At 37.4% G+C, this 22258-nt stretch overlaps 1 protein-coding gene across 3 annotated transcripts in view; it reads left to right on the plus strand.

Moving 5' to 3' along the window:
- Positions 1-22258, plus strand: part of MAPKAP1 (MAPK associated protein 1) — a 107325-nt gene that overhangs the window by 3956 nt on the left and 81111 nt on the right. For all 3 annotated transcript variants that reach the window (XM_056351215.1, XM_056351213.1, XM_056351214.1), the window contains exons 2-4: positions 6541-6865; positions 10781-10870; positions 15651-15799. In XM_056351215.1, coding sequence (XP_056207190.1) covers positions 6607-6865; positions 10781-10870; positions 15651-15799 — 498 coding nt within the window. In that variant the 5' untranslated portion in view covers positions 6541-6606. The remainder of the gene's footprint in view (positions 1-6540; positions 6866-10780; positions 10871-15650; positions 15800-22258) is intronic.

The raw sequence follows: 22258 nt of genomic DNA on the forward strand, positions 1-22258 counted from the left end.
CTTATTTATTTGCTTAAAATCTTGATGCAAGATAGCTCAGATTAGCTGAGAATAAATTTGTGTACAATTAAATGAAGATTTGACAAAATCAGGAAGCTAATAGAGGAGAGTATACAGTTTCTGTACATATTCCAGTATTGTCTCCCTCCTTCCCTAAAGCTCAATAATTAAAATATTGGAGTTGGTATAATTTGCATCCTGATTAGTATTACAACAAAAATACAGCCAAATTCCAAGCAGTTCATAAACGTAGAAACACGTCGCTAATGCCAGATTGATTTACAGGTTTGAAAACTAACGAATAATTTGTTGGAAGTTGTGTGCAATGTGGTGTCTTCTCATCATAACTTTCAAATTCCAGTTTCACTTGTGAGATCGCTACTTTAAATGATTATTTCCTCTTTAATGATAGGACCCAAAGCATGAGTGACAGCTTCTCTAGATAAGTATTCGTTCTTAAATGCACTTGAGCTTTTGTTGAAACATAAACTTGAATTTTCATATATTGCGGTTCACTTTCCTTTATCCTGCATGCGCAGGAGTCTGTGTGGCATTCAAGGGCTTTGATTATTTGTACTGCTGCAAATGTAGATAACCACAGAACCATTTCTTCTGCAATTGCAGACAGAAGTTAACTGGAATTATTTCACATAACCTGAATCACAAATTTTGAAGTATGTTCGCACTGTCCTATTCCAGCTTATATGATGTGGTGGAAAATAAATTTTTTATTCTAATCTGCCCATTTTTTTCATAAGCTTTTAAGACCACTTTAAAGAGCTACAGTTGGAGAGGTGTCTAAGTCCAGTGGCTATGGAAGCCTTTAAGCGATAAGATGACCTGTGATGTTATATAATTCTTCCAGCTGCTGTATTTTGATATTATTAGTAATGGTTTTAGATCTAGGTGGTACCTTCCAGAAGTTGCATCTTTGGAATATTTTTCATTACATTGAATAAGGCTTCAATTGTTTATTACTTCCTTAAGGAAGATGGTCAATTTAAACATACTTACTCAAAAATAAACAAAAAAAACCCCCAAAAAACCCAACCCAACCAACCATACAAAATGGAAAAAAGGAAAAGAAAAAAAAGCTACAGCTTTGCTGAATAGGAAAGAGGAGATTTTTTTTTTCTGCTTCTTGCTTTTTACTTTTGTAATTCAGAGAGCAAAATAACCTTGCAGGAATTGGCTTGAGAGGTGTGTGAAGAATTTACAGCTGCTTTTAGCCATTTGAACTGAACGATTCTTAAAATTATTCCATTAGAATTGGTAGAATTTCAAAGTTGTAGCTCTTCCCTTTAGCAGAATGCTTTTAGCAGCTTGCAGCTTTCTCCAATTTTTATCATTTATTCTAGCTTTCGAGGTCTATGAGCAAATTTCTGTGCGTTATACGTGCTATATTTTCAAGCATGAAGGGCATTGATATCAAAATTTTCTGCAAGGAAAATATTTCTTGTACTATGACCAGTTGTAGCATGTCATGAAAAGACAGCATTACCTTGCAGTTTTCGGAACAATGCCCTTAAGTTGAAGATGAGCCAGCAGTAGCCAGACTGTTTGATGGAGCTCTACAGTTGTGACCTGATGTCTGTGGACTCCTTACAGGGACAGGTGCGGTGCTCGAAAAAATGCCTTTTGTCATTAGCTTTGCTTTACTAAGTGAAGTCCATCGACCCACCAGGAGCATTTAAGGAGCCTACGCGGTGAGACTGGGGAGCAGAGCGGAGGGCTGGGGAGCAGTGGAAGGCTGGCTTGGGGGTCCTGCCCTGCTGCTGGCAGCTGTGAAAGTGCAATGCAGCCGGCCTCGGCTGCCACAGTCTGGTGTAGTGACCAGCCACCTTTCCCTGGGAAAGGAGGGAAGGATTTTATCAAATTCAACTGTGTATATTTAAAACAAATCAGAAAATTCAATCCAGAGTAACTGTGTTTTCCCAAAAGTAAGGTAATCTGCATTTAGCATTTTTCATGCTCAAGGTCAAATTTTTCTTCTGAAATCAGCAGTAAAAACAGGTTGAGACGTGGTTGCAGTCCCACAAGTGAATGTGGTCCAGCACTGGAGCAGCAAGACAGTGCTTCCAGCCACATCTGCTGTTGTGTGCGCTGATACATGGTGGGTTGATAGGACAGATCGGAAGGGTGGCAATCATAAGAGGTGTGGGTTCAGTTTGTCCTTTCCCCTTATCGCATGCTTGCTTTGATATCTCATTGACACAATGTAGGATAACATGCAAATATAAATCAAACTGGGTTTTGGATTATGTGTGGGGGTTTTGGTGGGGAAAGAGGAAAGTGAGAAAATCTTTTATTTAAATAATTACAGTATATCAAGCAAGTGGGAGCGTCACAAGAAGACTTAATATGTTGTGATGATGAAGTTGCCTCCCCAAATTCAGATGTGCTCATCTGTGTGTTTAAGGTATAGCTTGTATAAGTGCATATCCTCTTTTCAAGACCTTTGTGTCACCTACTGGGAGCTGAATAATTTGTTAGAACGTTCTGCATTACTTATTGTATGTTGTATTATGAATGAGGTTGATCTGCATAACAGCCTTGCTTCACTTGCTGTGAAAGTCTATAGATGCCATAAATATAGCAGTGGGTTACTGGAAGAGGAATACTTCTGATAAAAATAGTAGAGTGAGATCCAGCTGTCTAATTATTCTACAAAGTTCCTGTGAAACCTGGCAAGTTGTTCAGCCTCTTGATGGTGCTGATTTACATCTTTGAGGATATTTTTTAACTGCACAAGACTAATAGGGGGCTGTGCCCTCCATGGTATTTGGGGCACTTCGGTAACACAGTGATGAGACGAAGGAGAAGGTGAGCGAGGGCATTCACATCCAGGGTGTTGATTAGATAATACGCAGAATGTAAGACAGATGAATAATAAAGATCAAGAAGAAAGCGATGGTCTGATTCAGCTCTGTCCACCTATGTGATGAATCATGGGAGGTGTTTGCCAATAAATAGTATATCATCGTAACACTAACCTGTATATCATGTCATACATAAATACTGTTAAGGTTGCATAGGTTTCACATTGCTCTTTTCGGTTTTAGTGTTGGCATAGAGTATGCTTGACAGCTGTCTGCAAAATGTTTTATTTAATAGGAGAATAATGTTTAGGTAGCCTAAGTATTAAAAGAACATTTAATTTTTGTTTATGATTGAAGAAGTTGATGATGCTCAGGAGGTCCCTGAATTCCATTAAATTCAGCTACGACGTGAATGTGATAATGGTGGTTGGGTATAAGAAATGCAGAAGAGGCGGTACGCTGGCAAATCTCAGTAGATTTGGAAATTGATCTTGTACCTGTAATTTTGCTGGAACTGATAAGATGGAGGCTTCAAGGTGTTTGTGATAAAGGTTTGCAAAATTGAACTTTGCTTTTCTGAATTCTTTTACTTCATTGGAGGTCATTGTTCCTCAGACCAGGTCTGTGCCATCTGTTTGTGTTTTGCCTTTATCAAAAGGAGGAACCAGCTAGAATTGTGTAGATAACAACTGCTAAAATATGGCATAAAAATCTGAACTGAATTTTGCAGTCTGAACTTGTTTTCTGTTGGTTTTTGGGTTTTTTTAGGGGTGTGAACTGTTAATAGAATTTCCAGTTAACATTTATTGAGAAACTAGTTTTAAGTTGTCCTTTTGAAAATTCTGAAGAAAAAATGTGTTTGTATTAAACTTCAGAGTTTGAAATAGAATTTCTGGCAATTTTTCACTGCTTGTGTTTATGAGAAAAGCAATTGCATATGTAAAATTATAAAGAAGCTTGGCTAATTTAGCACATGGACTGTTAATAGCATGAAGTCGGGGTGCAGAGTATAAAGGTAAAATTCTCGCATCTGCTGTTACATGTTGTTAACTCCCTTAGCAGACATTAAATCATTTCAAGTACAATAATAGTGTGGGAGGTAAATTAACTAACCATTAACAATCTTATAAATACACAATTAACATGCCAACATTTATATGACACATTGATGGGGCAGCAGTAATTTTTGATTGGGAGTTTGCAGACCTTTTAGAAGCCTAAGGCGGCTGCGTATTTAAACAAGTTCTTACTGCTTGCAGGTAAGCATGGCCTTTTTTAACAAGTGGTGTGTAAATAATTAAAGAACATTCTCAGTGCACTTTTAAAAATACCCATACCTTGTACTTAGTTGTGTCTGTATCCTCCAAGTTGCATAATATTAGTCACGCTGCTACGACTTGCAGGCCTTTAACACGTAAATTACAGCCAGGAGACGGTTGCCTTATGGTAGGATATTTGCCTTATGGCCCCTCTCTTTGAGGACAATGAGAAACCCTTCAGGGAGAGCAGGCCTACTTTCTGTAATGGAAATAGTCAGAAAATAAAAAATAGAACTTGGAGTCACAGTGTTGCTGATGTTGGCAGGAACCTCTGGAGACCTGGTCCGACCTCCCAGCTATGAGCGGGGCCGGGCATGCGGGTTGCTCAGGGCCTTATCCAGTTGGGGATGAGTGTCTCCAGGGGTACTGACGGAGCCTATTTAGCTGATAGCGTAATTTATTAAAATGTATGGTAGGAGTAGTGTATTAACAAGCAGCATGTCAGTTTTATTTCTCTACCATTCCTTTACTGAATTTGTTCTTGCTGCTGGGTCTGTTGTTCAATAAAATACTTCAGGTTTTGTCTGTATTTTTTTAAAGCGGACAAGACATGGCATCACAGGAAAAAAAAAGAAAGAAAGAAAGAAAAGGCAGTATTTGTGGCCAAGCCTAAAATTATGAAGGATGTAATTCTCTATTTATTGAATGTTCTAATTAGCAGATGCTGATTTTTGGTGGTAGGTCGGGACAGGTAAGCAGGGTGGGCTTGCAGTTTACAACCCACCTTTGGAATTTTGCTTTTGTCATGATTTGATGAGTGTCCAAATAAAGTATTATTTTTGCTTTGAAGTACATAAATGCAGAAGCTGCTTCAGGGGGCTCTCTGTGTTAATACACCTTTCCCCTTGGAAGCATACAGGGGAAATGATGAAATGTGCTTGTGCTGGTCCTGGAAGGAGGCTGTCTGGTGCTTCCTTTCACTTTCTTTTGTTAAAATCTGCCAGGAAAAGGCCAGCTGCCTTTACCAGTTTTTCATGGAATATGGCTTTGTGTGATTTAAATTGTTCTCTTTCCTTTGGCATTTTCTTCTTGCTGACGAAGTTTTGCAAACAGCAATGGTAGGGTTTTTTAAAATTGTTGTTTCTATGTTCAAAATACTAAATAAGCACATTTAGTTCCATAGCTCATATTAAAATGTTGGGGTTTTTATCTCAGGTGTGCAAACGATTAGAAAAGCAGTGGGGATTTTGAACCCCTGGAATTGATGTCTAGGCTTGCACCTCTCTCTAAGCTTAGACTTAAAACTCCACCGACCTCCCTCGTCCTCTGGCTGAGGTTTTGCAGTCGCTTTGAGCTGGCCGTGACACAGCTGCTGGGAGAACCCCGGCTCCCCTCTGCCTTTTGACATTCCTGCCTGCACTACGTTGGTACTAGTGCTCTTGCAGCTCTTTGCTGTTGGACTGATTGGCTGAAAATTAGTAATTTTTTTTTCATGTTATTTTAATTCTTTTTGCAAATTTATTCAGCAGGTCCGTTTTTTGATCCAGCTCACCTCACAGCTACACAAGTGCTAAGTCCAGCCTTTGGGAGGGAGCAGATACCTGACCAGGGCCAGGCAGGAGCATGGAGTTGCCACTTTCAAAGGAAGCCCAGACTTCCATTAGGTTAACATAACTATAAATCCACAGCTACGCTAAAATAGGGTAACAGTTTGAGTGTGGTTTGGGGTTTGTGGTTTGGTCTTTTCTTTTTTGTCCTCTACGATGTTTTGTAAGGCCGCTTGAGCATTCTGAATGAAACATTTTAGGTAAGTGGCAATTACTGTTGTTAAAGTGCTGGAGAACTCAGGCGTGTGGTGTATGATTGTAGAGGTTTTTCTGTATTATAACAGTTGCCCTATGTGAAGTGCAGTGCAGCAGCAATGTTCGGTATTCTGCCCTGAGATACTAATCTCTTCACATTTAAAGTTTTTGCTGGAAATACAAAACCTGAAGAGGGTCTGTTATAAACTAATCAAAAAATTGGTCTGTAGAGGCAGGGGAAAAACAGTAATACACTATGGTGATGGGTGAAAAGAAATACAAAACCATATCTGGGTTTGTAACTTTATTAATTTGAATGGACAGGTGTTTCTTGTGTATGTTTTGTCTCTGTTCTTCTATGTGTAGTACTTAAAATATTTTGCCTTATAGCAACCACTTGTTGTAGAGTAACAGGACCTGTCTGTGGGTGTCTGTTGTGTCCTGTTGTCTTGGGATTCAGGTTTAAAGCTGTCCTCCAAACCCACTGTTCTTTAAGTTGACCTCAGCAAGCAGTGTAACTTAAGTACGCTGGAGCAGAATTAAAATAATTCACTGTTCAAAACTGAGTCATTTAAGTTTTGTGCAGCCAAAATAAGAACCTTTTTGAATCAAGGTTTTGGTGTGTTTTTTCCTAAAAAGCTGTGTACATTGTATTTCTAGGTACATGTGTCCATGAAACAAGATGGAGAGAAGATAGTATAGTGAAGTGGTGGACTTGTGGACAGAATGGCTTTCCTGGACAACCCAACAATTATACTTGCTCACATTCGGCAGTCACACGTGACCAGTGATGACACAGGGATGTGTGAAATGGTCCTGATAGATCACGATGTCGACCTGGAGAAGTTTAATCCCTCGTCAGCATATGGGGACAGTGGTTCAGAAACACAGGGAAGCAATGGTGAGACTCAGGGCTATATATATTCCCAATCAGTTGATATTACCTCAAGCTGGGACTTCGGAATCAGAAGACGATCAAACACAGGTAGGTGATGTTTGCAGCCAAGATAACATTAGCCTTTTAAATTCAGTTTCTATTAGTCTGGCTTGCATGGACAAATCAGAGTGTGACTAGCTAGGTATCTGTCAAACTTTTCCTTTTGTGATGTGAAGACCTTTTTCTAAAAGGACGTGTAATGATTCAGTTACTTTAGTGTGCTGTCAACTGAGTTTTAATTGCTGTTTTACTTATTCATGTACAGAAGAACATTGAGGTAGTCAGTTTTATACATAAAAAAAATTTATATTGTAAAGGCATCAAGTCTAAATCTGAAGTACGTGAACAGTCTTTGATATTTCTATTGTTAATGTCTGGAGGGATGTTAACTTTTGAACAGGATAGTTATTTTCAGAGAAAAATTTATGGAGTGAGGCATCAGATCTGTTTGTTATAAAAGAAGATAATCAAGTTTGATGTGAGCCAACGAAGTGAATGGTTTGTCTGTATTGTCTTCTGAAATTTTATTTCTGAGAAAAGCTTTGAGGTAGGATTTAGGTTACCAAATTAGAAAGTTTAAGGGTGTACACCTTTTCAAAATATGCTGTTTGTCTTGGCTGGAAGAAAGGTGTCCCACTTGTTTTTTCATATGAGGGATATTCAGACTGCTACTTGTACCCAGGGAAGGCTATGAGCAAAAGGTCTGTAAAATAAAATATGTATGCAAAGGTTGGTACAGGGTAGTCAGTACTGATATCTTTTTTTTTTTTTCTTCTTCTGTGTTATAGTTGGGGTTTTTCCAAACAATTTCTGAAGGTATTATAACACCACCTAGAGCTCAGAAAAAACATCTGTGCTTTACCTAACAAGTAAAAAGTTGTATGGTATTGAATATCTTGAAATACCTTTTATAAATAAGAAGTTGTCAAAAGTTACAACAAAGACAAGGCACTGATCTCTTGTAATGGAGAGTTAGATTTGGAAATAAGCTGAATATATAGCTGCAAGTGACTGTAAGGCACGGTGAAAAGCTTAGTGTGCCAGACTGCCTAGCATTGTCCTTGAGGTCTTGTTTAGTTCAGTTGGTGGTGTAGTTTTATGAGGTAGGAGAAGCAAAGCACCAAAAAAGAATTCTGAAGGATTATTTCACTGTGTAGACTGATAGAATGATCTCTATTTAAATTATGGATTGAAACCATTTAAGTTTCCAATTGGAGTCATATTTTAAAATAATGGTTAGGACACTCAGTCCATTGGGGAACCTGTTTTTTGCCTCTCTTCATCTGGCATGGTTGTTATGTTCCATCGTGTGTGCTGGTACCACCAGGAACCTAATGTACTTATCCAGCCAATCAGGAATATAAAGAATGCAGTACTGAACCCTTTTCAGAAATACAGAAAGAGGAATAAATAAACAGAAAGCTAACTACTTTTAATATAAATGCTTTTTGCATCACACAAGTACTTACCTTAGTTCTTGATGGAAGAAAACACATACATACATAGAACATTTTTAGGTTTGGAAAGAGAATGTAGTGTAATTCAGAGTATCAACAGGTAATAGTGGCAGACTTTTAACATTCAAGCTCTTCTTTATTCTCCTTGGTTTTACACCCTGCTAAGTAAAATTGTTTCTGCTTTACTCTCTTTAACCATTGTTTTTGGATGGAGTATAACTTTTTATTATCTTTTGCAAAGCTGTTTTATTACAAAGTACCTTACCAGGACCGTATCTTTTTCATAAATTGTAGAAATAATGTGTTACTGTAGGAGAGTCAACATATCTCTGCAGAGACTACAGAAGTGTTGATTATTAAGAAGTTGTCATGTGGGTATGCAAATCTGGAAATGAATTTTATGTGCATTGTAATATGAACATTATCCCCTTAGTCTGGAAAGGGTGAGACATGTTAGGGTATTGCATATCATGTCTGGGGAGAACGCGGGGGCTGTCCGCCTCTGAATTCTGCCTCCTTTTCCACAAGAGCTAGCTGGGTCATAGGTGCTCCTTGGCTCTGGGCTCTACCTCCTCCCTGCCTTTCAGCCATATTCAGAGGGCTAAAATGAAAAATAAAAATTAAGTGGAGACAGGTCTGTGCAAGGTTTTGGGTATATGGGAAAGCAGCAAATTCTCCCAGTCCACATGACTAGAAGAAACAAAGGCTCATCTAGTTGCTAATGGTTAATGAAATAAGGACTGCATTTGGTCAGTGACATTTTTCACACAGAAAGCTTTCAAACTAGCATGCTGCTTGTCAGAATGAATCTTAAATAATTCAGACTTCTAATAGGTACTGATAATGCCATCTAATTTCGAGTTGCTAAAATACAGTCCCAGAGTAAATGATCATTTGTGATCAGCTGTAGATAGAACAGCAGGACACAGTTATTGAAGAATGTGACGGCACTTCAGCACATTTGTTTTGACAAGAGGTGAAAACATTAAGTAGGATAAAACCATGCATTATTATTTTTAGTCTGTCTTTTCCTTTATCCATAGTTTAAATGTGAATCTAATATATTTTAATGGTGGCACATGTGGGAAGAAATGGTTGTGGAAGGTAATTTTGAGCTAGTCTGGACAGTAGTTGGAAAAAAATTTTTCTTTCAGAATAAAATGTCTATGCTGCAGTAGTGTTTTACCCAATATTTAAACTTATAAGTGGGGATACTTATTTCATTAAGAGTAAAATACACAGAGGTATTTAGGCACTAACCTCACGTTGACTTAAATGGGAAATAAACAGAAATAGGATGCTTGTTACAGCTGCTAAACCTCAACTGTTACTTTTTTCATCAGTTCCCAGGCTGAGAGGTTTTTTTTATGGGGGCAAAAAAAATATCACTTCCATGTTCACATTTCAGTTCAAAGACTAAATGTAAAAGAATGATAATATGAGGGATAGAAAATATTTATTAACCTTTTTTTAATTGGTGAAATGGCTCAGGGAGCTCAAGTTGTATCTAAAAATTGTCAGAGTAATTTAGCCTTCTGGAGTCCCTTCTACAAACCCATTTTAGTTAATGAATGATCTCAATACATCAAAATTGCTAATATATCCAGCAAATTGTTTCCTTCAGTGATCAACATTATTAGTCCTATTTGCCAGTCTAATCTGCTTTCTTATTTTGAGCGGACACTTGGTAACATCAGTTATTTCTTGTGGTCATTGCTTTGGGTAGCTTCTAGGAGGTTGAACCGACCATTTCCTGAGAGATATCTTATTGTTAACAACAAGATAATTTAAGATACTATCTGGTACCCTGGTCTGTAAGTTCTTTGGTATTACAACTATTTGAGGCTTTTTTCAAACCCTATTTTGAAGATGGAGTCAAAATATACGTAAAGAAATATTATATTCATTTTAAGATTTGACTAATGTTGTGAAGATACAAATCATTTATTTTACTACCTATAAACTGTTTCAGCACACTGAAGAAAAAGCTATGCTAATTTATATAGCTTTGACATTTTATAATTTTCATGATTTTTAGATAAAGGATTTTATATTTAAAACTTTAATAGTCTAGTCTGAGTTCATTTATCTTTAATTTTTGAAACGGGTAGAGTAATTCATAACAGTAATTTTATTCCTGTAATGTAATATTCACTTCAGTTCATTTGTGCATTAAAATTCCTTTAAGACCGTTATTAATGATTTATATAATGAAATGTCATATTAATCACAGAAGTTTTCACATTTTATTATTCTCTTCCATGTTAATACTATCTTTATGATCTCTATTAATGTTTTATATCCTCTAATTTCAATTATAAATCAAGAACATTTTCATGTTTTTGTTGGTATTTGCTTTTCAGGGGTGCCACCTTTAAAATTTTATGACTTTTTTCCCTACATATGCAGTATAAAACATCTTTATTCATATAAAGGTAGTTAATTATGTCTTTGTTTATAGTAAACTTTCATTGACAAACTTATAGTTGTAATATTTCTTTTCAAGCTCAGAGACTAGAACGTCTGCGGAAAGAGAGACAAAATCAAATAAAATGCAAAAACATTCAGTGGAAAGACAGAAATACTTCTTACTCAGGTAAAAAGAAAAGACCTTCTATTTTCCTACTGTTTTTAGTTCTGCTTTTGATGGTTACAGCATTTTCAGTTTGTAATTTCCACTTAAGTTTTCAAAGCATAGAGGAAATACTAATTATTGTATTTGCCTGACATTCCCCAGTTATGTGTTTCCTACAGTTTATTGCTTGGAGGGGTGGTGTGCCACAGGCCTCTCGTTTGTTTTCAGATATGACTAGGGCATTCCAAATTATCAAGAAAGGCAAAGTAAAGGAAAGATGTTTAAAATGTGGTTTGGCTGTCTGAACTAATTCGAGTGGCTGCTGTATTTTTTGCAATAGAAGGTATTAATACAGCGTTTGTGTATCCTGTCATCTTGTAGCGTCATTATCTGCTAAGGCTTCTATTGTCTTAGCAAGAAATGGAGATAGCAAAGCTCTTAGTGTTACTGTGGGTACATAAGGAACAGGACATCTTTGCTCTATGGGTAGGTGATTGGCAAGTGTCTGCATTCAAAATGCAAGGTCGTTATCTCCATGAAAGTTAGGGCTTTCTAGCTATTTCCAGTGACTTTTGGTGTACCGGATGTGATGAAGAATTTTGTAGAGTTTATACTTTTGTGGTTACTTTTCTAGATAAGGGGAAAATCTTGAGAAATGGTGTATATATAGATCTAATTAAATGAAAGCATAATAAGTGCTGCCTTATCTTATCTAGCCTTTCCTTGAAAAAACAATTATCAGTGATTCCTCAAAAAAAATCCTATTCTCTCGCTCTCTTTTTTTAATTGTTATTATATAATTATGTATGCCTGACTGGATGTTCTGCATAGTTTAAATTGTAATATATGAAATGAAAAGTCTGTCTCGGTTCTCATCTTTTGTAGCTCAAGCTATATACATTCCTGTTGTATTTGACACACATTCAAACCTTTGTATGGTCTGTCATGCCTACTTCTTTCAAAATTTGTGTGTATCTTAATGAGTTTCCTGTGCAATCTCCTTTTTTTGCCTAAATTCTTGTATCTTCCTGGCTGTCATTTGCAGAACCTTCTCCTGCTCTATAATATCTTTTTTAGAGGAGCAAACAAAGCTGCTCACACAAGCAACACGGTTGCACTAATCTTTAGTAGTGTTCAGCTACGTTTGATACCTCTGTTAATGCATTCTAAAATGTTTTTGCCTTTCTACTTCTGTAAGCAGAGTTGTAGGTTTTAAAGTTTAATCTACCATAACCTCCAATTCTCTTTACTCAGTATTTTATCACATTTGACCAGTGATGATGCAATTATTTTTCTTCTTTATACCTAACTATATACTGCCTGATATTTCTTTACACTGAATTGCACTCAAACTCCAGTTTCCTGTTGTGTCTGTGCTGTGTGTCATCTTACTCATGTGGGCTCCACTGTGACATTAGTTCCTTTTACGTGCTGCCCTGAAGATACAGGTAATCTGTCAACCCGCAGTAACAGAGGTGTCCCCCTCTGTGAGTGTGCTGGGTTTGCAAGCAAATGGATTGGTCCCTCCCTGCTGCAGGACAGATTTAAATAAAAAATAAGTTCCATAAAAACTCAAGGCACTCGCGCTCTGTCTTTGCTGGCAGAGCTGATTTAACTTCTCTGCTTAGTCACTGAGATTCTGCATGTTACTTAGTTGCATGAAGAACAACACAGTAGGAAGAGGCCAGGAGAAAGAGCAGCCCTGGAGGATATCCACTGTACTTTCCTTCCTCTTTGTTAAGTGTGTGCGTGTGAGCTTTTCTGTTCTGTTCCTCGAGTTCAGCGTTTTTGGAAACACTATGAAGGCAGTAACATCAGAAATAGCAGTTCTCTAATGGGGAGAATTTGGCTGCCCTCTTCTGACTGTTTATCTGAGCTTTAGACAAAGTCGAGCCTATGGTTGACACCATGCAAACTAAAAGGATGCTGGGAAGTTGTTTTGCTCCGTGTTAAAGATCCTGATGACACTACCTCCAGACATCACTTGTCAGAGAGATGCTTTACTGAAGAGACAAACTCTTACAAGCATATCTGCTGCCCTGCGGTTGGATATGCAGTTGTAATTTGAGGCATCTGGCAATTGAGGTTTTTTTGTGATTCCCATTTTTAATAACTATGTACAGAAATAAAAGTACGCTAACCAGGATAAAAGGAAGTGAGAGACGAGTCATTTTGTGTATGGTAATGAGGAAAAAAAAAATATTTTCTACTCATCATCTGTTTCCTGCTGTCGTGAGACAAGCTGTTTGCTTTTAGGAATGAGTTTGAAAGATAAGGTGGTGGTAGCGTATGGACTTGAAAAAGAAAATCTCCATGCATTTGGAGTTGGCTAGGGGATTAACAAATAGAAAGGTGCTTCAGGGATAGGTGACTGACTGGAAGTGTGACATGAAGGAGGTCTGGGTTTTTTTCTTCTGCTGTGCAACAAATTCACATCGCCTTTCTGTGCATCAATTCTTTTTCAATACAATGAAAAGAATGTTTCGGTTTTATGCAATGTAAAGATCGAATTATGTTAGTAAAGCAGTCTGTGGGTCCTATAAACCAAATAGGGATATACATAAAAAAAGTTTACTCCTTTTTATAAAATACTGGGTATTTTTAGATGAAAGCAAGAAGTAAGGAATTGTATTTACTTCTTACATTCATTCATTTCAGAGCATATAAAATGTAAATTAACAATATATTGAGTGAATCTTTCAAAACCCTTGCATTCAGCTCATGTAGCTCATACAGCTAACAAACACAAAAGCTGAAAAATACATACAGCAAAACTGACAGCAAAACTTGGGGTTTTTTAAGAATTAAAAAATATTCAATTAAAGCTAGTTTAATGAGCTGATTTTTCCTTGAAATTTAAGAATTTAAAATATTTTTTCAATGTTTTTAATTGGAACTCTCACAGCCTGCGTCTGTTAGGAATTATTTGACAAAATGCACAACAGAAGATGATAGTTTTTCAGAAATCTCATTTATCTTCTTCTAGCTTTTTGCACAGATCTTTAGAAGGCTTTGGGTTCGTCTTCCTAAATGAGTTGACGTTTGAAATTATGAAGTCTTTTGGAAAAGAAAACTGTATCTCAGCCAAGTGAATTTACAGTCTTATAGAATGTACTGTTATTTAAAGTCTTCAGTCGTGAGATATTTGATTTGAGTAAAAGCTGTACAAAACTCAAAGCAAAACAGATGTCACACTAATGAATTCAGAAGAATTCTTGAGATCCTCTTTTTGCACATCCCAACAAAGGAAACAATAAACAAATCATCTTAACATTTCCCTAGAGACAAAAATTGAAGATAAAAGGCTTGCTTTTTCACTTGAACTGATAAAACCATTATATTGGTTTCCAAGCTGCAGAGTACTTTCCAAATGCCCAAGAAATACCAGTTAATTACAATTCTACTGAAATATTACCCTTCATTTTTTTTTTTTTTAAAAAAAAAACCACAACAGATAAGGTTGTTACGAAAAACTGAATACCTAATGGAGTTGCCACGTTTAAAAAGGATTTAATCAAGCTTTTTTGGTTAATCGCAGCCTTTCACAAGACTGTTGGGTATCTCTTAGTGCCAGTATTTAGCACTTTTGCCAACTGTCTGAATTTTCAGGCAATCTGCTGATAAAAATAAACTGAGCTTTTGACTAGTTATAATTTGACAAGTTTTAAATTCACATTTTAAGAAATTAACCAACTCTCTGCAGATCAAGTCCCAAGTCATTCTGCCTTGGGAGCAGTTTCATTTCCCTGAAGGAACAACACGTAAATCTTTGAGATGTGAATCTAAATGTAGGAACGCGGAGCAGAGTCAGTCTAGGAGAGCTGGTGTTGGTTCTCAGGTCATGATTGATGGAGTTTGGGGGTACTTGGTTCCTAGAGCAGATGTGGAAAAGACTTATCCAGATTCAGTCACAGTTTCTTGCAGATGAGACCCACTGGTACTAACATGCTAAACCACCCCAGGCTCTGTCCTGATTTTGAAGCGTCCTGATAACATTAGAAGTCCTAATTATTTTTTTAAGTATGCCTGAAAATTTTGAGTTAAACTCTTGCTGGAAATTTGGATGTGCACTTTCTTCATATAAAAAGAGCTGCTTGTCAGAGGATTTTATGCCTTCACAGACTACACAAAGTACTCGCTAACTCTTATCACCTTTGTTTTTAGGAAGCATTTTTTTTTTTTTTTTAAGTTGTCCAGACTGTTTGGAATGGTGTTTTCATGTTTGACATTTTTTGAGAGGAGTCCATATCCAGTCTACCATGAGAAGTAAAATCTGAAGAAATTACTATTTTGGATCAGATGTAGTCCCAAGCCTACTGCTGACAGCATAGCAATTTTACAGTATAGTAATGGGGTGGTATATTGTCCTGTAATGGAACATAATATCGCGTTACAAGCTCAGTTTGAAATGCATTTGCATGGCATATTTCTTTTGCATAGCGTTCACTGTTCATTTAGAAAGAGTCAGGTAAGCAGAAGGACCCAGGATGTGTAATTCTGTCTTTGAACCTTGATGGTTTTTTATTTTGACGCAAGGGGCTCTTGTAGTGATCAGTTCCATTCTCTCTACGGGAAAAAATCATCTTTTCCTCAGCCTAAACTGTAGCTTCATTCAAACTTCTTATGGTTTCTTCATGTCTTTGGGCTATGAAAGAGGGGTGGTAGATTCTGCCCTATTAAAGCATTTGTTACTTTATGTGTTTGATTTTATTCTCCCTCTTATAATGTTATCTTTCTGTAGTAAACAGTAACCTCTGTACATCTCCTGTACAACTAATCTAATCTCTTTTCTGATCTACAGCAGAGGAGCTGAGTTCACTTTTTGAAAAAAAGAATTTCAGAGTAAAATCTCCGTGTTCTGGGAAGCAGTCAATATTATCTGTGCGACTTGAACAGTGTCCGCTGCAGCTGAATAACCCCTTCAATGAGTACTCAAAATTTGACGGCAAGGTGAGTGGATCAAATGTTTTTCTTTCAAATTCAGTCCCTGACCTGAAGATGATAGGCTTTAGGCAGTTCTTGTGTGCATTTACTTATTTAAGCTTTAATTAGATTTTAGGGTAGGCCATCAGTTATTTTAAAGTAGTTGTCTAGAAACGTGCTTCTCTTACTCTTAAATATAATGGTTCCAGTTTGGTAGAACAGTTTCTCCCATTTTTCATTACAAAATTATGGCCTTACCATTAGGCGTACCTTCCCCGTCTGTTTTCTTCCCCAGTAGGTTATTTAGGTAAATGTTTAGTGTGGTAGAGTCCTAGGACATCTCTACAGAGTTGATGGTGAGACCCTTTGTATAAGTGATTGTTGGTTTGGCATTTAAAAGAACCTATTCTGTCTAGCCACATCACAGCACTTCCTGATTATTCCATGATTTATGGTGTCTTTATTCTCAAAATGCTTCCAATAAGAGTGGGAAAAGCTATTGTCTGTTTTGAGGGTGGAAAATAAGCATCACTTAGTCAATATCTGGGGCAGAAAAAAGGACAAAACAATGTAGTTCTGCGCCAGTACCCATTTATGTATGGATGGGTACATGGAGCAGTTTCACTACAAACCTGGTAAGTCAAATTCATTCCTTGACTACATTAATTTCAAGAGCTTGCATTTGATATTGCTCAAAATTGTGCATAACTGTCTGTTTTTGTGTGCAGTTTAGTTACTCCGTGTTGTCAAGTATTTTTCTCTGTCATAAACTCTAGAAACTGAAATATAAACATTGGTGTGATGGATCAGTATCATTGTTCCAAAACAATTATAGATACTGCACAGATCTGTTTTCTGTTGGATTTGTTTGTGGAATCTCCTGTGGGAGTATGAAGTTTGAGCTTCATTACCTTGTGATGGAAGTATTTCATATTCTGTTAAGTATTCTTGAAGTGGAAAGCCAAATACGTAATTCCTAGCACATTGAGAAGGGTTTAGAATATTTGTGAAATGATAACTTTAATATTATGAAGTCCACATAGCCAAAGCTGCCTCTATTGTTATCTTATACTTACTAGCATGTAGTAATTGGTGCTACCTCATTTTCTTTTCAAATTTTCTGGCCTCATTAATGAATGATAGCAGTACTTTAATGCTGACAACACTAAGATGCCTTTTTTCTAAACTCAAAGCTTCTGCTCTGATGTCATGAAATTTCAGTTTTGGCAAGCAGTTAAGTATACTTCTGAAAGTCATGGCCAGAGGAAGTAAAAATAAGATTCATCTTTATTAAGAGAAGTCTGTTGTAATTCAGTGGTGTTCCAGTCCTGTTGTTCTAATACTTGAGAGTGATTTGGGCTGCCTCCTAGGGTTTTTATCAGAAACTTGAGGAACTTCATGATTCCTTCCCACTTTGACAATCCAAACTTCTTTTTTTCTGTATTAATAAAGTATTATAGTTTACTGTAATGAAAAATATTAATTTTCATATTTTAAAGTCTGATACATTTAGCAGGTGTTTGGTCCATTTGAAGGAAATTGAGATATTAATGAAATACCTCTATGTTACTCAATTGTGATTTGTATGGTATGATACAAATCAACGCAGTTGTGATCCAGAAATCAAAAATACCTTTTTAACTCTCCAAAATAATTGCATTGGCATTTTGTTAGCATATAATCTCACTGTATTAATTAAAACAGCATTATTTATACTACTCTGGTAAGTTTGTCAATGGTATGCTTACAAAATTTATTCTCTGTACTTCCATCTGTATTGCCAATTTTTAAATACCTACCTGACCATCTGAGGTGAGGAGGAAACGTAGTTCAGTAGTGGGTTATTTTACTTTCTTCAGCTTTGTTGTATTGTCAGATAGTAATGTAAAATTGAAAACCATCTAGCTTTTAAAAATTATTTTTCATGAAATCTTGTAGGTCTTGTATTTCTATTGATAATAGATGAGCAGTATTTTTCACATAAATACTATTCTTTCAGGGAATAGTGCATGACTTATTTACATAATTAACAGAGCCACATATCTCTGGGGGAAATGGTACATAATTGGGGAAATGCAGGGGGGGTGAGGAGGGGTTGGGGGCCTAATTAAACATGTCTTAAAAAAACCCTACTTAATTATGTATTTACTGAAGGGATCACAGTGGCTCTGAAATCTTTAAGGTGATAACTAGGCCTTTGGTTTATATATATATATTTTTGTTTTGTTTTGTAACACAGATTTCAGCTTGTTGAGTAACACCCATTTTGTGGTTCACTGGCAAAGCATGAGGAAGGCTCTACTTGCTGTATCTAAGCTCTTTGTTCTGAGTGGTTTTAATGTACCACTAATTCAGCTCCTTAACTGACCTGAAATTGAACAAAACCTTTCTCTTCAGCGTCCTTCCTACCCCCTCCCTCCAACATTTGATGCATTGTTTTAAGCTCATCAGTTAAAACTAAGGAAACATCGCATGCTTTAATATCAACCAAGCCAATTTATTAAAATACATCTTGCAGGTCTTTTCTGCCAGATTTAGCATCTTTTTTGTAACTGCTTCTGCAATTTTATGAAATAATAGAATTCCGAAGCACTCTTAATTTCTTCTTACTCTGATCAGTTCATTAATTATCAAAATAGCAGAGAATTTGGTTTGTGAAGTGCAACTACAATGGAAGCATTCTAATCAGCTCAAGGATCCAGGTAATTCATGCCCCACAGCTACACAGGACAGATCTGTGGCTTTCATTTACATTATAAAACTTCAGCTCTTAACAAAACACAATAACTGCTCTTGGCCGTATCTTCAGGTTTTTGCTTAAAATAGATAAAATTAAACCTAACCCCTGCATCTGTTTTTGTGGTTTGTATATCATGTGGGTTGAACGTGGTGAACGGATCTTAAAAACTCTTGCTAAGAATATTGTATGAAAAGAAATCTTCAGCTATTTATAATTACTTCAGTTGTCATTTGTATAGAAAATTAAGGCTTAAGAAATCTGTGGCCAAACTGATTTCCTTTATCTGCATGCAAAGTAAATTATCATCTGTTTTATAGGTAAGTTCAATGCATATTTCTGTTTGTAGAATTTGGGAAATCAAAGTTTGATGGCTTATTGTTCCACCTTGCCAGCCTTTAATAAGGTTGGGAAAACAAGACTGACGGTAGGGCTGATTGGGAAGTCATAGCCAGGTACCACAAATGAAGCACAGCAGTGTTGTAGTGGCTCATTTCAGTGACACAGCTGTGAGCCTGACAACCTGGAGTTTACCAACACATTACCTGCCTGCTTCGTTAATTGTTTTAAAAGCATGTGTGATCTTTTCATTCTCCAGAAATTCAGAATATTTGTTTTCAAATCACAAGTCTAACTGGCAGGAATTGCTGTAAAGTGTGGCGATGAGTTTTTTTCTGAGATCTTAATCTTACAGGATACTGATTTATTACAGTCTTAGTGTCAAGGCTATTCAACTGCATGACCGTTCCCACTAGTAAGAAAAATGCTACCAAGATGTATTTAGTTACTGGAATACAGGAAAAGTGTGCTAGAATCAAATGTTCAGCTTTGTAGGAAGCATGTGTTGATTAGGTAACTCCTGCTAAGGCCTGTGTTTACAGTTCCCCTTGAAATCATCTCTGAAGCTCTGAAGCCAGTCCACATCCATTTTTTTTCCCAAGTCTGTGCTACTTTTAAACAGTTTTAATCACTAAAATATTTTGTCAATTCAGTTTGAGATGCCTGCCACCAAATGGCTGCTCCTATGTCCCCAGAAGAGTGTTAGCAAACACAGGAGTGTTATTACAGGACAGTCAAAAAAAGAAATGCTGAATATTTAAAAAAGCAAGATAGTCAAAGAAACAAGTTGGAAACCACAATTAAATGTAAGGAAGGGATCATTCAGCTCCAGAATAAATTTGAGTTACAAGGCCAAAAATCTTTCCTACATGCAGACTAGAGTTTTCTCAAGACGTTCTTGTTTCTACTTTCATGACTACTAGTTGAAAATGAAGATTTAAGGAAGTTGAGCTTTTCAGACCTTACAGGGGCTTTAGGGGTTTATTTGACTACTGGAGATAATTTAAATAAAAATAAGTCAACATTATTGTAATCTGGATGGATGCTAAAAATCTAATTGTGAGGAATGGTACCTCTGTATAGCGTTACAGGGTTTCTTGTGGCTAATTTTGGTAATGGGTTAAAAACCAACAATTTCTCTTGTAGCGTCATTTTTAAAAACAGTTGCTGTAGAAGGCATGGGGGAAGGGATAATTCATGAGTGCTAATTGCTTGGCTGTTAATTTTCATAAGTGTTGATAGAAGCAGTTCCTTAAATTAAACTTTGTTTAAAATGTATCAGGGGAAATATTCCACAATGTCGGGCCCGAAGTGAAAATTAATATGAATGCTGTGGCAATTAACACGTACTGGTTAATAGCTTTTAGCAGCATTTTGGGATGATAGTCCTTAAATACATTTTTGCATGCTGCTCTTGTTTCAGTCTTGTTTGACTGTATGTCTGGATAATCATGAACAAATGTTTTCCACAATCTCCAGTATTAAATAGCTTTACTTGAAGAAAGTAGATAAAGAACTTAAGAAAGTTAAAGCTATACTGCTTTAATTAATATGGAAAATGTCTAAAATAATTAATCCAGGATTAAAATCTCAGTGTGAAAAATGGAAAAAAATGCATTTTTTTATTTAAATGTTTTGCCTCTAAGATGAGAAGAATGATCCTTGTCTGAATCCTAAATAAGTTTGCGTAGGGTTGTCTTCCCCCCACCCCCCCACCCCCCAAGCATTTGCTTGTTCTGCCAGGTTTAGTGGTTTACTTACTACCTGCGCTCTACTAAAATAGTTGAAATAAAGATGTTTATAGCATTATCACTTATGTAATGATATATATGTTAAATATAACAATGCGTGGTCTGTATTTATGCTGGGAAGCCTCTAGCTGTGGTTGTGCTGAGAGCCAACACACGACGAGCGTGTGCTGCGCTGGGGCAGTGCCGCTGGTGCTGAGCCCCTCCGGCAGCCCCTGTGCCAGCCAGGGACCAGCCGCTCCACGCTCTCAGCTGCCATGGACCTGCCTGGCCTCAGCACACAGATATTTTTGCTTTGCCGGAATGGGAACAGTCCTTTCCCTTGGCTTCTGTTTGCATTTTTTGTGTGTTTCATTTTGCCGGAGAGCCGTGTCTGTTGGCAGGTGCTGGAGGTGCGGGCTCTGCTGGGTGCCAGCTCAGGCCTTTGGCCGTTGGTGCTGTGCCCGTCCCTGCCCTCGTGGCCGGCATTTCGGCATGGCCAGTGTGCCTCCTCCGCAGCTGGCCAGCAGTGCAGGGCGATGTACAAAACCCAGGGATGCCAGGAAAACAATTGGCCTCAGAATAGGTTTTTAGAAACACAGGCTTCTTGCTCAGCCCGGTTCAAAATCTGCACTGCAGTTCTTCAGACACCTAAAATAGGTGCCAGAAACAGGTAGCGGTATCGTGCTTTTTCTCTAGTGTCCAGCAGCTCCCTGTAAAAGTTCTCATCTGGTCAGAGAGTTGGGAGAGAAATCTCCCGTAATACCAAGAACATCTTGGCATTTGTGATGTTAGTTGCCGATGACGTAGGGTTTCATAACCCTCTTTACATGTAGCTTCACGTGTTCTGCTGTACGCAGGGTGATTCCAGTAATGCTTTTGTTAAGATGAAGATTCTTAACTTAAAAATTACCACTTTCTAAAATAAATTTTCCTTCATAATACATGATTAATGTGAGTCGTGCTAGTAGCTGAGTTGTGTTTAAATAAAACACCCCTATATTAAGAATGCCTGGTTTGTTCTTTACTGTGTGGAAGCTCTAATGATTTTGATGCCTAATCAGTGCACTTAACTCTTTCCTCTGCCGCTGCGGATTCAGTGGGTTTTGCTGGGTAGAGAGAAGCCCTGCACAGAGGGCCCAGTTAAATACTGTCATGGGGGTTAGAGCGCAAGAGTCCTTGTGTTTCCATACAGGGATTAAAATATATTGCACTCGAGTGTTGCTTAATGTAAAATACTTCAGAATGCTTTTTGGTAGTTCATACAGAAAAGCCATTTACGACAAGATAAGGAAGCACCCCGTAATGGTGGCTGAACGCTTATTTTAAGTAACTGGAAGCACAGACAGAAAACTGTTGTGAATTCTGCAGTGGCAACAGTCACTTGGAGGAGCCACTTTGCGTAGGTGCAGCGGGGGACACCGTGCATGTACAGTGCTGTCTGCTGGGGGGGGGGGCTCATATGCACGTGGTGGCTCTGGTACCTTGCAAAAACAATGCAGAAATACTGTAGCCACCCTTCTAGCCTGGGATGGCAGATAAGAAGGCTGAATGTCAGTGTTGCGCTGTCATCTCTGTTTGGGGACTTGAATTTTATCTCACAATTCCAGGCATCTCACTTGCATTAAAAAATATTTTTCTGGCCTTATGCAGATTAAATTAATGTGGATCTGGTTTGATTAA

This window comes from Falco biarmicus, chromosome 9 (assembly GCF_023638135.1).
Source record: "Falco biarmicus isolate bFalBia1 chromosome 9, bFalBia1.pri, whole genome shotgun sequence".
Lineage (NCBI taxonomy): Eukaryota > Metazoa > Chordata > Aves > Falconiformes > Falconidae > Falco > Falco biarmicus.